General features: G+C 40.4%; 2 protein-coding genes across 3 annotated transcripts in view; one reads left to right on the top strand and one right to left on the bottom strand.

Annotated features, from left to right (window-relative positions):
• slx4 (SLX4 structure-specific endonuclease subunit homolog (S. cerevisiae)) overlaps nucleotides 1-2940 on the top strand; it is a 28177-nt gene extending 25237 nt beyond the window's left edge. For both annotated transcript variants that reach the window (XM_077604458.1, XM_077604460.1), the window contains exon 13: nucleotides 329-2940. In XM_077604458.1, coding sequence (XP_077460584.1) covers nucleotides 329-665 — 337 coding nt within the window. In that variant the 3' untranslated portion in view covers nucleotides 666-2940. The remainder of the gene's footprint in view (nucleotides 1-328) is intronic.
• mcrip2 (MAPK regulated corepressor interacting protein 2) lies at nucleotides 1072-11001 on the bottom strand. Its single transcript, XM_077604461.1, has 5 exons — nucleotides 10519-11001; nucleotides 10367-10436; nucleotides 9364-9497; nucleotides 6337-6444; nucleotides 1072-1498 (listed from the first exon to the last, which is right to left on the bottom strand). The coding sequence occupies exons 1-5, from the start codon at nucleotides 10574-10576 to the stop codon at nucleotides 1428-1430; spliced, it is 441 nt and encodes a 146-aa protein (XP_077460587.1). The 5' UTR covers nucleotides 10577-11001; the 3' UTR covers nucleotides 1072-1427.
• Nucleotides 11002-14553: the final 3552 nt, after the last annotated feature.

Here is a 14553-nt window from a genome sequence, read left to right as displayed (position 1 = left end):
TCTCATGATTATAATTTTGAGAGCGAGAGATTACCTGGTTGATCGCTTTCAACAGTAAAAACTCTCTCTCTCATGATTATAATTTTGAGAGCGAGCGAATCCGGCGACTAATTGTCCGTCGACGAAATGTCTGGCGACGAATTGTCGGTCGACGAAATGTCTGTTCGACAAACTGTCCGGCGTCGAAGCGTCCGTTCGACGAAGTGTCCGGGTATTGTGACTTGTGGTGATTTATTCAGTATTGTAGACTGACAATCAAGAGTGTACCCATTACAGTTTGGCTATTTGAATAATTTAACTGTTGGAACTTGTATTGTGTACTTTGTAGACACAACCCAGAGCTGTGCCCATCCTCTGGCAGAGAATCAGACAGCGATGGTGGGATCTCGGCTTCCCAAGCGGCCACGTGCCTTAAAGATCGCCTACAGGCCGTCCGCAAGTTAATCTTGTCTGACTCGGACCTGTGCACTCAGATTCTTCAGTACCAGCCGCTGGTTCTATCTCAACTCCGAGAGCGCCTAAAACTGGCAGGCATCCACATAGGTGCCACCAAGTTGGTGAACTTTCTAGACTCACAATGTATCACATTCACCACGGCAAAACCGGGACAGACCGCAACTCGCAGACATGTCAAAAAAAAAGGAAAGAAGAGGACGAGGAAATGACTACAGCAGAATCTTTGAGGCCTGTCGTATATCAAGATTAATTGCAGCTGCTCAACACAAAAAAACGGAAACATCTTCCTTTGGAATTGTTTAACTGTTTTTTTTAAATATGTAAACCAAAAAAGTTTGTTATGAATATTGTACATCAATTTTCATCCACCAATCAATGTTAGTGTGGGAAATTACCTAAACTCCACATTTGAAAATGCATTAAAAGATTTTTTGGGGCACAGACCGAGAAGGAATGTATCTCACTCCCATGATTACAGATACTATTTTAGCATAACATGTCATGAATGCATTAAGGTGGATTTTTTTTATTGATTGTAATCTACTTTTATTGATGACAAACTTTTACTGTTTGACCATTTTTTTAGGGGTACCTTGAAAGAAAATACACAAAGAGAACCATTTGAGAAAATTTTTACTTGTGCTCTTCGGTAGATTCATATCCAAAGCTGAACATGAACAATATGAGAGGGCACACTTGAGGAACAAGGGAAGCTCTTTTTCAATGAGAAAAACAATCAATTTCTATCAAATGTGTCATTCAAGTAGAGAGAACAGCCTTTTTGCAGCAAACATTACATCTTGGCTGTTTGGTGTGCTCATTTAAGCAGCAAGATACGGTTTTCAGCTCAAGCCTCAGAGGGTGAACAATGCTTCACAAGGAGAATCCTACAGTCCAATGTGGCTGCTGTCTCGACCCTTGTGGTTCCTTCGCTGTAAGGCATCGACGCATCATCTCCTACTTCAGAGCAATCATGAGAGGCTTGCAATGTTAGCAAGGAAGCGCTCAGCCCACCACTCCTCCAGATCGATGGGGACAAAGCCTGTGTGGAAAAAATGGAATGACAATATATCTTGGCTAAATGGACTACTAAAACAATTAATTTTTTAAAAAAGAACCTGAAAATGAAGATAAATAATAGTGGAGTAAAACATAGTAAAACTTTACTTTCAAGATTTAAAAAAATCCAAATGAAATCAAACATCCCACCGAAATATGAATGCACTTCTATCCGTTATTTCTGTAATACAGTGGTCCCCAAACTATTCCAGAAAGGGCCGCAGTGGGTGCGGGTTTTCGTTCCAACCTGGGAGAGGAAACCTTTCCACCAATCTGGTATCCTAGAAGTGCAATCAGTGGATTGCAGTCAGGTGTTTCTTTTTTCAGCAGAAACCTCATTGGTTAAACTGTTTGTGTTGGATCGGTTGGAACAAAAACCTGCACCCGCAGTGTCCCTCGAGGACCGGTTTGGAAACCTCTGCTGTAATACCTTGACATATGAGGAATTTAAGATTTGAAATTCTGAGCAAATATTTACGTTGAGATACTGGACAAATTTTGAGATACGAGCAAACGCGAGAGGCTGCTTATGAATTTTCGCCGCATCTCCCTCGTGTGAAGATCTCCATGAGCACTGGGTGGAGCCTTGCTTTTTTTTTCCCTTATTTTTTTTCATTAGTCAGTGTAGAATTTAGGCAAACACAATGCAAGGCTGTGGAATGAAGGGTAGTGCGAAGAAAAGGCGTATGATGACAATCGAAATAATGGAAAAACGAGTAGAGTACGTGTGACTGAGCTGGCTCGCCAATACGTATGGAGAAGCCGGAAATTCGCCTCGAAAGCCGCGGTGTAAATACATAAACCTCTTTGCCTTGGTTATTGCACAAGAAGTATTAAATTTAGTGTAACGTAAGATTAAAACTTGAAGTGTGTGTATAGGGATTTAAGCTCATTTAAATTAAATTTAAAGTTTGTTACATTACGAGCGCATCCGTCAAGCCTCTCTCCCTTTCCCATCCGCAAACTCCCCGTTGTATTGAATAATGCCTAATTTTATTATTAAACATCATTACCTCAGTACCTCAATTTGCCAAACCTCTTTTGTTTTGGGGTATTTTTTCAAAATGAAAATCCTAATTTTAGCATGCCAGTAAATATAAGTATTTTATCATTTCCATCCATGTTTGTAAATTGCAATATTGTTTAGCAAGTGTGCCACTTTGGGATTTTTTGTTTTTCTTAGTTTTTTTTGTAATGCACTGTTATGTTTCGTGTTGTTGTCAGTTATTTTCTTTTTCTTGTTTTACATTGGTTTTAAAAGCACAATCACTAATCTGTTACTCTGTTAGTAGATGGTGAATTACAACCAATATGTTTTTCCATTGTATTACAGTGAAATCTCGATACTATGCCACTCTCGCTATTATGCCACTTTTTCTCGGTCCCGACAAAATTCAATACAAAATAAATTTACTATGCCACCCACTAATCTCACTATTACGCCACTATTGTGTTGTATTTTCGAATTCATTTATTTTTTTACTTTATCCCACAATGTCAGCTCAGAAACGCAAGAGAACTGACTACGCTGCAGGAGATAATCGATGGTGCGAAGAAGGAGTCGAATCAGTCCAACATAGACAGGGAGAAAAGCAAGAAATCGGGTGTCGAATTTAAGAGAACCACTGTGAAGGGCATTATTCTCAGCAAGAAGGATGCAATTTTTGTCAGCTATTTATTCCAATCAGCCCAGTTAAAAGATTTTGTTAAAAACAACATACCTAATCTGCGTAGGAGTCCAAAGTCAGCACTACATACTTGTGTCGACTGACCTAGCACAACAGCCAGCAGTGATCTGGTGTCAAGCGTAGGTCAAGTGAAAAACTAGCTTCATAGATAAAATATTGCTCACTTTGTCATACAGTACATTCCATTCTTCTTTTTCCTTTTTGTGATCCCATTGTGGGCGAGTGAAATCAATTTGGACTGAGCTGATGGATAACATGAGAAAATAAACCCTTTTTTTGTTTTTGGTTTTTTACAATAAAACCGTTTTTTAAAAACCTTCGTTACTATGCCACTCTCGCTACAATGCCACTTTTGCTCGGTCCGACGGGTGGCATAGTAATGAGATTTGACTTCCCTGTTTTTTGGTGTTTTTTTTTTCAGAGGGTGGGAATGATTTAATTTGTATTTAGTTCATTTCTATGGGAAACGTTGATTTGAGATACGAGTAAATCGACATGTGAGCTCAGTCCCGGAACGCATTAAGCTCGTATTAAGGTATGACTGTATTACCGTATTGGCCTGAATATAAGGCATTCCATTGAAACAAGACCGAAAAAGTGTCGGTCATCTTAATTCACGGATCGCATGTGTGGAGATGCTGCTGGCTGGCTTTGTGGAAAAGCCAGCCTTAATCAACAAGTTCGACCGTCCTCATGGTTTAAAAAACAAGAACAAAGCCTACGTTTTGACAGACATTTGTTATTAGATATTATGATAACAGACAGCGGTGTTTAAGTTGTTTTATTACCTGACATGTTTAGTCAGGCCGCGAAAAAATTTAGTTACTTCACGGTTTTTCCTTTATCGCAGCCATGTCAGGTCTACACTAGGCACCAGTTCAGTCCACTGACATGCATTTTCAGGACCATCCAAATTGCAAGCCGATAAATGATTGAGACTGTCAGCAACTTTTCTAATTCTTCCAAATAGATCTATATTTCTTTACTCTTCTTTTAAAATAACTTTTAGAAGCCGTAGAAAACTGAATTAGACCAAAAAAAATCATGGTTTCTGACTACAAAACAATGCACGTGTAAATTACATAATTCAGATGTATTCAGTAGTACCTCGACATACGAGTGGCCCGAAATACAAGCAATTCGAGATACGAGTAAAATTTTGGGCAAATATTTATCTTGAGATACGAGACAAATTTTGATATATGAGCAGCCAGCGGATGCGAGATGCTGCTCATATCATGGGCACTGTCTCTCTCCCTGCAACTCCCTTGTGTAATGTCTCTGGTCGCAACTCCCTCTTTGTAATGTCTCTGCGAGCACTGGGCGTAGCGGTGCATTTTTTCAGTGTTTTTTTTCTTCCCGTTAGTCAGTACGAATGGCGTATACAGTGGTACCTGTACATACGAGCATTTCGAGATACGAGGAAAATTGAGCAAATAATTATCTCTAGATACGAGAAAAATGTCAAAACGCGAGAAAGCCAGGTTGCCAAGACATGAAAGGCTGTTTATCATTGTAGCGCACTGTCTTTTTTGCCGCATCTCTTCGTGTATAACAGATATCTACAAGCACTGGGTGGAGCGTTGCATTTTTTTCCGTCACTCAGCGAGAATGCCGGAGCGATCGCTAATACGAGCAGTATAGTACAGTGGTACCTCGACATACGATCGTAATCCGTTCCGAGACTGCGATCGTATGACGAGATTCTCGTAACTCGAGCGGACGTTTCCCATTGAAATGAATGGAAAACAAATTAATTCGTTCCAACTCTCTGAAAAAACACCAAAAACAGGATATTGGATTGGAAAAAATGTTTTCTTTCTTCTAATTCGCCATCTATTAACAAAGTAACACATAACTAGTGGTTTAATAGTAATAAAATGTGTTTAATCTAACTAAAATTGGGCAGATTTCGCCGATGGGAGACAGAGACGTTTGGGGGCGTGGGTAGGTTGGGTTTTTTTTTTTTCCCACGACAACGCACTCGTAAACGGAACAAACAAATTTAAATTAACTTGGATTAATATATACAGACAGTCAAACATACGTTGAATGTAACTTTACACAAAACTGAATTCTAATTTTGTTGCAATCTTTTGTTACCTTTGTTTTCCGGGTTGGCGGTTTGCCACGCCAACAAAGGTAAAAAAATTTAAAACTTAATTAGAATTGAGTTTTGTGTAAAGTTACATTAAACGTTTGAGTGTGTCTGTATATATTAATCCAAGTTAATTTAAATTTGTTTTTTCTGTTACGAGTGCGTTGCCGTGGAATACTTATTTTTGAGTGTCTGCATCGTAGTCCAAGTTCATTTAAATTTGTTTGTTATGTCACGAAAGCGTTGCCGTGAAAAAAGCCCCCCCTCTGTCCGTCTCTCTCCCCCCTTCGAAATCCGTATAATTTTAGTACTATTAAACACATTTTTAGTAATATTAAACCACTAGTTATGCGTTCCTTTGTTGATAGATGGCAAATTAGAACAAATAAAACATTTTTTCCAATCCAATATCCTGTTTTTGGTGTTTTTTCAGAGGGTTGGAACAAATTAATTTGTTTTTAGTTCATTTCAATGGGAAACGTTTGTTTGAGTTACGAGAAAAATCGACATACGAGCTCAGTCCCGGAACGAATTAAGCTTATATCTCGAGGTACCACTGTACTTGAAAGTAGGCCAATCAGATATTGGCTAGGCTCTTGCTATGCAAACATTATGTAACATATTTTAACTTTCTCTGCTTAGCTCATAATGAAAATTGTTAAAATATATATTTGTGAAATAGATATTTACGAAAGCGGTAAGGATAAGTTATTGTTAGGCTACATTTTGATCTCATTTATCACATCTTGTTTGAGTAACCTTAAAAACAAGCAATTTTGAGCACTAGGCAATGTTTATATTTTGAGTATGGAATTGATAAAAGACGTGTTCATGGAACGTTAAATGAGGACATTCCATTTTTTGAACATTTAAACCCAGTTAAAATATTTTTGCCTCTCATCTCAAAATTTCCTGTCACATCTGATCAAGTACTGGTCACTTTACAGCACCAACACTATTGAGACGACATCCAAATTTGTTTGAAAACGTGTTAAAAAGAGAAAAAAGCACAGAACTAATGAGGCAGCTGCTTACTCTTCATGCCGGCATTGGAGGTCTTCTCCGTGTACTGAACGGGGCCCCGGACACCTGTTGATTCCCCATCTTTCGTTTCTCCAAGCTTCTGCTCCACCTCCCGCCATGCTGGTGAAAAACATATTGTTTTGATAGAAAAATTACCACAATGAGTTATTCCTGAATGTACTCAAAATATCAAATTATTCAATTTGAAAAATGAAAAGTCTATCTTGATGAAATTACAATTTCACAATGTTATAAATTTCCTGTTTTCCATTGTGTTTTCATTAAAAGGCATGTTAGTATATAGTTTCTTTTTGTTCATGCACCTAAGTGGTCCTTAGGTTTTCATGTTATGTTGTTTAGGTACTTAGGCGGACAGCTTGGGGTCCTATAGTTGAAGTTCTTTTGCAGAGTACCGCGAACGTTTTCATCAGTTTTCAATGTTCATCTAAAAGTTGACTGTAACGCGTTCGTGAGGAAGACGTGCGAGTCACCGCCTACTTTTGTGTCACCGCCTATTTTTCTGTCACGTGATCTTGTTTTAATAAAACCCGTGGAGCAGTAGGGGGGAGTTCGGAGACCACGCGTAGAGCGCAGGAAGATTGAACTCTCTGTTACTCTCTCTCTCCGTGCTCCCCCCTTTCCGGCAGAAGTGGTTAAAACCTCACTCCATTTGTCTTAGTGTGCTTACTTGTGTTCGACTTTATTGAATGTTCAGCGCAGACCTGACAGACGCACTGTCAATTCCTTGGAATTCATATAAAGGGAGCTGATGAATCACGTGTGTCTTCGTCTAACTATCTGACCGGAGTATCTATGTAGATGAGGTGTCCCAGCGCTATCAACAAACACCGTAATGCTAAGCTAATTCACTAATAGTTTTATCTGTTCATCTTTTCTCTACTTTGAAATAAATGACCGTATCGACCGATTGTCTTGCGTTATGGCGTTTCGTCTTTGTCAACTTGCAGTTTCATGCATGTCATCTTTTTATGTGCATATAAGCCGTACCCTCAATTCAGTCATCTTTTTTTTTGTCCGACAAATGCGGCTTATATGTCAAAAAAGGTTCCCGACCCCTGCTTTAGTGTATCCATGTCAGCTGTGAGTTAGATTTTTCCACTTTCATTCCAAGATAAGCTTCAAGGTTTTGGCAACACTGAACACATTCAACCTTCAGCCAAAGACTAATGACAACAAGAATATATATTTTTTGTAACGCTAGCTGTGTTTACATGGACAAAAGAAACCAACCAAAATTTCAGAAAAAAAGTATTTGCCATACAAGGGTTTGTTTTTAATGTTCCCACAATATGAACACTAACACAAATACCAGAGTTCTTATGGCTCCCACCTTCCACCTGCTACTGGATTAAGGACTTTCTGGTCAATCGACCCCAGCGCGTGAAACTGGGTCACCACCTCTCATCTGCCTGCACGCTCAGGATGGGCTCGCACCAAGACTGTGTGCTGTATCCACTACTTTACTCGCTCTACACACACAATTGCAGCCCCATGCACCCTGAGAACATCATTGTGAAATTTGCGGATGACACAACGGTGGTGGGGATTATCACAGAGGGGAGGGAATGAGACAGCCTACAGAGATGAGGTCCTTCGACTCAGCGAGTGGTGCGCTCGCAACAACTTGGCGCTGAACATTGCCAAAACCAGGGAACTCATCCTGGACTTCCGAAAATAAAAGGTCGCACCTGACCTCCTGTATATCAACGGCGAATGTGTGGAGCGAGTGGAGACTTTCAAATTAAATCCATATCTCTGCTGAGCTCACTTGGGCAGCAAACACTAGACCACTCATTAGGAAGACGCAGCAGAGGCTACATTTCCTGAGAGTACTCAGGAAGGAGCAACTAAACACCAACCTGTGACCTCCTACCCGTCAGCCATTCAGAGCATGCTGACTTGCGCTGTGTCAGTGTGGCACTCAAACTGCACAGAACCAGACAGGAAAAGACTGCAGAGGGTGATCAATAAAGCCCAAAATATAATCAATTGCCCCCTACCTCCTCTGTCCACCATCTACAAATCCCATGCATAGGAAGGGCAGAGATAATCATAAAAGACAATACACATCCCAGCTTCCCCTCTTCAACCTGCTGCCCTCTAAAGGCACTACAGGACCATAACAGTTAAAAAAACAGACTCAAGGATAGTTTCTTCCCAAGAGCCATCACCATACTGAACATAAATTCTGCACCTAGGAGGACCTAATAAAGACTTATTTCTTATCTTGCACTTTCACTAAAACTCCATAGGCTGCTAGCCACTTTAGTCACATTTTGCACCCGACTACTTATTTATGTTGACTACTTATTTATGTTACGCATTCCGGAAGATGAATGAATGATCAAATTCCCCCAAAAATGACTTTAAATACTCCAGTGCGAGATTTTTTCCCCCTTTCATTTAGCATATTTTGCCTAGTGCAACTTCTAGTCCGAAAAAAAACGGCACTTATTGCTCCTTTTTTTTAGATCCGTGACACCAAATAGTTTAACATAAAATATTTATCGGTTAAAAGAATTTTTTTTTTCAGTTTAAAATTTTGATATGTCATCTATGTTCTACTTTGAATAAAATATTTAAAATTCACACTTGTACATCCCTGCATTGGTTTTATTTACAATTTGTATAGTGCCAAAATTTTCAACAATCTACTTTATACAATGGTTCAAGTTTACAATCCCGATCTACTGCATTAGCTAATCAATAGTAGGCTTGAACTCTGTCCTAGTGAGCATTAGGGAATGGGTTCAGATTAATGAGAAGGCTTTGAGAAGGACATCATTTGCACCGTTTTGTACTTGTGCACTTAATGCTATCACTGTCGCTTTAGATCTATTAACATGCATATCTTTATTGTTGCTCATAATCCACAAATCATGTACTACGGCAGTTTAGTTTTAGTCTGTCTTGTATGTTTTACACCTGCAATCATTGAGGTTTTGTTAAAATGTAACACTGAGATATTCAACATTTGTTGTTTTTGACAATTGACTCCACACGTATCACATCTTTCACCTTCATATACAAATCTGACGTTCTCCTCATGCGCAGGGGTGAATACCTCTGCCAGCCTGTTGACTTTCTGCGCTGATGGGACATGGTACGTTTTGCCATTGAAGCGGTGAAACACAATCTTGGGAGACAGAGTGCTGAGGAGGGAAGTAAAAAAACAAAAACTTCTTAGCGTTGCGGCAAAAAAAAGTTTAACCGCAGCTTTGTTCAAAATGAACTTTACAACACATATTTGAACCCTTTCTAAGGTACTTATTAAATGATCATTTCAATCACAAAAGTTTGTAGAGTGAAATTTAGTTTTGTTTTGTTGAGTACTAAAAATAGAATGACACACCAAAATTTAGTTAACTCTATATTGGGAAAGTGAATATTTTGGTACGCGGCCCGGCGGATGAGTGGTTCGCACGTCGGCCTCAGCGGAGGACGGGGGTTCAAATCCAGGTCAGTCCAACTGTGTGGACTTTGCATGTTCTCCCGGGGCCTGCGTGGGTTTTCTCTGGGTACTCAAGTTTCCTCCCACATTCCAAAGACATGCATGGTAGGCTGATTGGACACTAAATTGCACCTATGTATGAGAGTGAGCGTGAATGGTTGTTTTTCTCCTTGTGCCCTTTGATTGGCTGGCCACCAATTCAGGGTGTCCCCCACCTCTGGCCCGAAGTCAGCTGGGATAGGGTCCAGCACCCTCCACCATCCTAACCCTAGTTAGGATAAAGCTGTTCAGAAGATGAGATGAGATATTTTATTGGCTGCATTGCCAGCAATAGAGATTCAATCCATTGAAACATGACCATTTACTGCAAGTCCAACTATTTCAAATGTTTTGAATATCATCAGCACAGTTTTGGCCGTGAACTGGAATTGAGGTCTCGGGTGACAGACCACGAATGTATCATAACAACTAGCAGTTTGTCTCGACAAATGCAGAAAATGCCAGAATTAGTGACGCAGTTTTACGTGCCGTGTCATTTTATACCAACGAGCGGTACGAGGAGCAACTTACTTCGACGTGAACCCCTTTGTCGGCTTGCACTTCAACTCGGCGAATTGACTCTCTATCTGTTGCGTGGGAGCTTCGGTATATTAGAAAAGACGAATTAATGTTAGTCCACGCAATATGGCTTGATATTGCGTCACGCTGTAGGTAAGGCTCACCTGTCGTCCTCCGTTGTGTAACGAGTTTGCTGGGCCCTCTGGTAATAGTGTACATCATGGGACGACACCAGCGTCGAGTCTCCAGTTACAGAACGATGCCCACTCAAACTTTACACGCGGCGGCGAGAGGTATACCGGGGCAAACGCTTGGCAAGTAGGCGGTACACCCGTGGAAAAGTGGCCACAGAACTGACCGCTCCTCTTGGACCCTCCGCAAGGGTTTTCGGTAGGTCAACCAAGGAGAAAGCTGCTCCACATGTCGCCACCACTCATTCGCACACAAGGGCACACAGCTCTTTTCTTTGCCTGAGGGCCGTGACTCACAAAACGGACACTCGTTCCCCTGCTTTCCGATAGAGGAGCTAGTCACAAAGCCACCGCTTGGCGTCTAATCACAGAATACAAGGACACGACTCACATAATTATTTCCACCTCACGAGGACGGAAACGATCATGTTTCCCTAGGCGTCAAAGTTAGCCTCTGTTATGTCAATCACTTCCGGTTGACAATTTCCAAAATATTTTGCCGACGTTTCCAATGATATCAAATCATGCTATTCTAATCTAATTCTTAGATGAACCTATTCATGAATAATATTTTAATTTGATCATTAATTACTCCGTTAATTTGTTTTTGCTCAAAGGAAAGCTATGATTTATTATGAGTATAGTGAAAGAGCCTATACAGCAAGGGAAGGGAACCTATGGCTCAGGAGCCACATATGGCTCTTTTGATGGGTGCATATGCCTCTCCGCTAACCTGTGAGGTAAAATATGTAAAGTATGCTAGTGAGAAAGCGCAGGAATAGGAGAATTATGTTGGTGTCATGGCATTGGCACTACCTCCAGCACCTTATAAAAAAAATTCATTACTCTTCTACATGGATATTCTCATTGAGATTCATTGATTAGCAACAACCTAACAATGTTGTCAAAAGAATTCAGAGACTTTTTGTACTTTAAAAGTGCTGAAGTGACTAAAAAAGGCACACATTTTTATGTATGTTGACTTTTAAATTCGGAGCATAAAAACATGAATTGTTTATGGCTCTTTCCATCAAAAAGGTTCCCGACCCCTGCTAAAGAGTATACACTCACCTGAAGAATCAATAAGCATGAATGGTTAAACCAGGGGTCCCCAAACTTTTTCCTGTGAGGGCCACATAACTTTTCCCTTCTCTGATGGGGGGCCGGTGTCAGTTTGTAACAGAAAAAGTGTGATGATCGTAGGGGAGCTTAAAAAAAAAAATGTTTTCCAGAAAGCCACACAACCAAATAACCCTTTCCAGGTTCTTTACAGAAAAAAATCAGGAAACAAATAATAACACTATTAATGAAATAAATAACTAAATAACCCTCTCTGAGTTCTTCACAGAAAAAACAGGAAATAAATAAAACTATTTATGAAATAAATAATAATAACTCTCTCTGGGTTCTTCATAGAAGATATTTATTCCTAATATATAAATCCAATTAAGAGTTGCTCCCCTCCACAGCTCTGGGTCAAAAAGAACAATTCTCAAACAGGTTGCAGTTTTTACATGCTTGAATAGTCCGCGATGGTCCCAGGGCTCCGCCCTCACCTCTGATCTTCCAGATGTCTCGGTAACACTGCTCGCGCATGCATCACGCATGCACCGGTGGACGTGCCCGCGTGCATCAAAGGGAAACACTCTCCCCGTGCGTGTCACCAAAGAAGCAATGCAAAGCCCCGCTTCACTGGGATGATTTGTGGGCTCAGCGGGGATGCAATGAACCAAACACAAGATTAAAACATCCCAGTCTTCAAGGCCAAATAGGAAAAAAATCCGAGAGCGTCTCTGGTATTGTTCAGAGGGCCAGGCCAAATGTGCTGACGGGCCGTATCCGGCCCGCGGGCCGTAGTTTGGTGACCCCTGGGTTAAGCCATTTTCAATTTTTATTCATAATTCAAACAGAAATCTAGTTTCTACAGTCATTGACAAGTTCGATACAAATGTGGTCAATGTTATTTCACTATCAGGAAAAAAACAGTAATCGAAAATAATATACACAGTACTACAACACGTGAACATAAATCAATATATTCTCATCAATTTAATTCTTATCCTCCTGACTACCAGTAGTTCAAATTTGTCTTCTGTAGAGGACATTTGTAAACCTAAATATCTCCCACCCAGTGCATCCAATCGCATGAACTCCTTTTGTGCTCTATAGAGGACATTCAGAGCTTTCCAATGATACCAAATTTTGCAGTATTCCAATTACTTTACATAGATTGGGGAATTTCAAAATTGGACAACATTTTTTTCCTGGTAGTCAGGAGGTTAACAAGCTCGTCGCAGATTGACAATAATCAAGGCTGGCCTGGGAACGCCTTGGATTACTCTCGGGAGAGTTGGATGAAGTGGCTGGGTAGAGGGAAGTCTGGGCCTCCCTGCGGAAGCTGCTGCCCCCGCGACTCGACCACTCATCCGCCACGCAGCTCCCATGAAAAGATGATAATAAAAAAATGCAGAAATGAGAGGGTCTTGGATTGGATTGGATAACTTTATTCATCCCGTATATGGGAAATTTCATTGTCACAGTAGCAAGAGGGTGAGAATGCAGATACAGGAGAGGCATTTTAGACATAAATAAATAGGTAATAAGCAAGTTAATAAATTAATAAATATATAAGTAAATAAATAAATATATACATAAATAAGCGTGTTGCTGAAATATATCTATCTATATATATATATATACACATAAATATACATATAAATATACACATACATACATACACATAGATACACATACATACATACATACACAGATGTACATGTATACATACGTTTGGTCTTAAAATTCAGCCATTTGTTTTGTTAAAGAGCCTGACAGCTGATGGGAGGAAGGATCTGCGGAAGCGCTCCTTCCTGCAATGAGGGTGCAGTAGTCTATTGCTGAAAGAGCTTCGGAGGGACTCCACAGACTCATGCAGGAGGTGGGAGGTGCTGTCCATGATGGACATCATCCTGGTCAGCATCCCCCTCTCCCACTTCCTCCACAGAGTTCAAAGGACAGCCCAGAACAGAGCTGGCCCTCCTGACCAGCTTATTCAGCCTGTTCCTGTCCCTCTCCGTGCTCCCGCATCCCCAACAGACCACTGCATAAAACACTGTAGATGCCACCACAGTGTCGTAAAAGGTCCTCAGCAGTGTCCTGCACACTCCAAAGGACCGTAGTCTCCTCAGTAGGTAGAGGCGGCTCTGGCCCCTTTTGTACAGGTCATCTATGCTTGTGGACCAGTCTAGTTTGTTGTTGAGGTGAACACCCAGGTACTTAAAATTCTCCATGATTTCAATGTCTGTACCCTAGATGTTCACCTGAGTGGTCTGTTGAGGTGAACATCCAGGGTACAGACATTGAAATCAACTTTAGTGAGATACTGTACATGGAATCATCTTCAGTCGACCCCATTTCAGGAGTACCCTATCCCATTTCCGGAGTATTTCCGGAGTGAGTGCGATTCCCGCAAAATCCACAATTTTAAAAAAAAGCGCAGGACAATTTCAAATAGACACTTTTTTATCATGTTTTTTCATTAATAGAAATATTGTTTTTGTAAAAAATTGAAAAAGTACAGAATAATGAAAATAAGTTTATCTTTGTGTTTGGGTCCTTCTACGTGCATTTTAGTCAGTAATTCCAACATGTGTCACGCTGAAGTCGCACTTGCATATTCTGCAATGCGCAAATGTCGGTCCTTTTGGAGACGGCTTAAACATAGGTAGGATAGTTCGTCGAATACGAACCAATTAACTTATGCGAGTGTCTGGGTTTCTTATTAGAAGTTTCATCCAAATTGCCATCCATTTTGCACTTAACCGGAGCAGCCATATTGATAAGACTTACCAGTGCTGTGTACTCCTACTTCCTTTAGAACAACCCCAGAAATGATAGGATTTGTTTCCAAACAAAAGACTGGTGGTTTAGTCAGCCTTAATAATACTTCCCTTGTGAAAAAAAATGAAAACGAAAATGTTAAAGCAATAGAAGCTACCTATTCAATCG

This window comes from Stigmatopora argus, chromosome 7 (assembly GCF_051989625.1).
Source record: "Stigmatopora argus isolate UIUO_Sarg chromosome 7, RoL_Sarg_1.0, whole genome shotgun sequence".
NCBI lineage: Eukaryota > Metazoa > Chordata > Actinopteri > Syngnathiformes > Syngnathidae > Stigmatopora > Stigmatopora argus.
The sequence above is the reverse complement of the archived record's forward strand: the minus strand, read 5'-3'. Positions and strand labels throughout refer to the sequence as shown.

Excerpts from the sequence above, each read along its gene's own strand:
- mcrip2 (XM_077604461.1), bottom strand. The coding sequence starts at position 10,576 with ATGATGTACACTATTACCAGAGGGCCCAGCAAACTCGTTACACAACGG. Across the intron at positions 6,445-9,363 it reads CGTCAGATTTGTATATGAAG|CATGGCGGGAGGTGGAGCAG; the intron begins GTGAAAGATGTG and ends GTTTTTCACCAG. Across the intron at positions 1,499-6,336 it reads CTCCAATGCCGGCATGAAGA|GCTTTGTCCCCATCGATCTG; the intron begins GTAAGCAGCTGC and ends TTTTCCACACAG.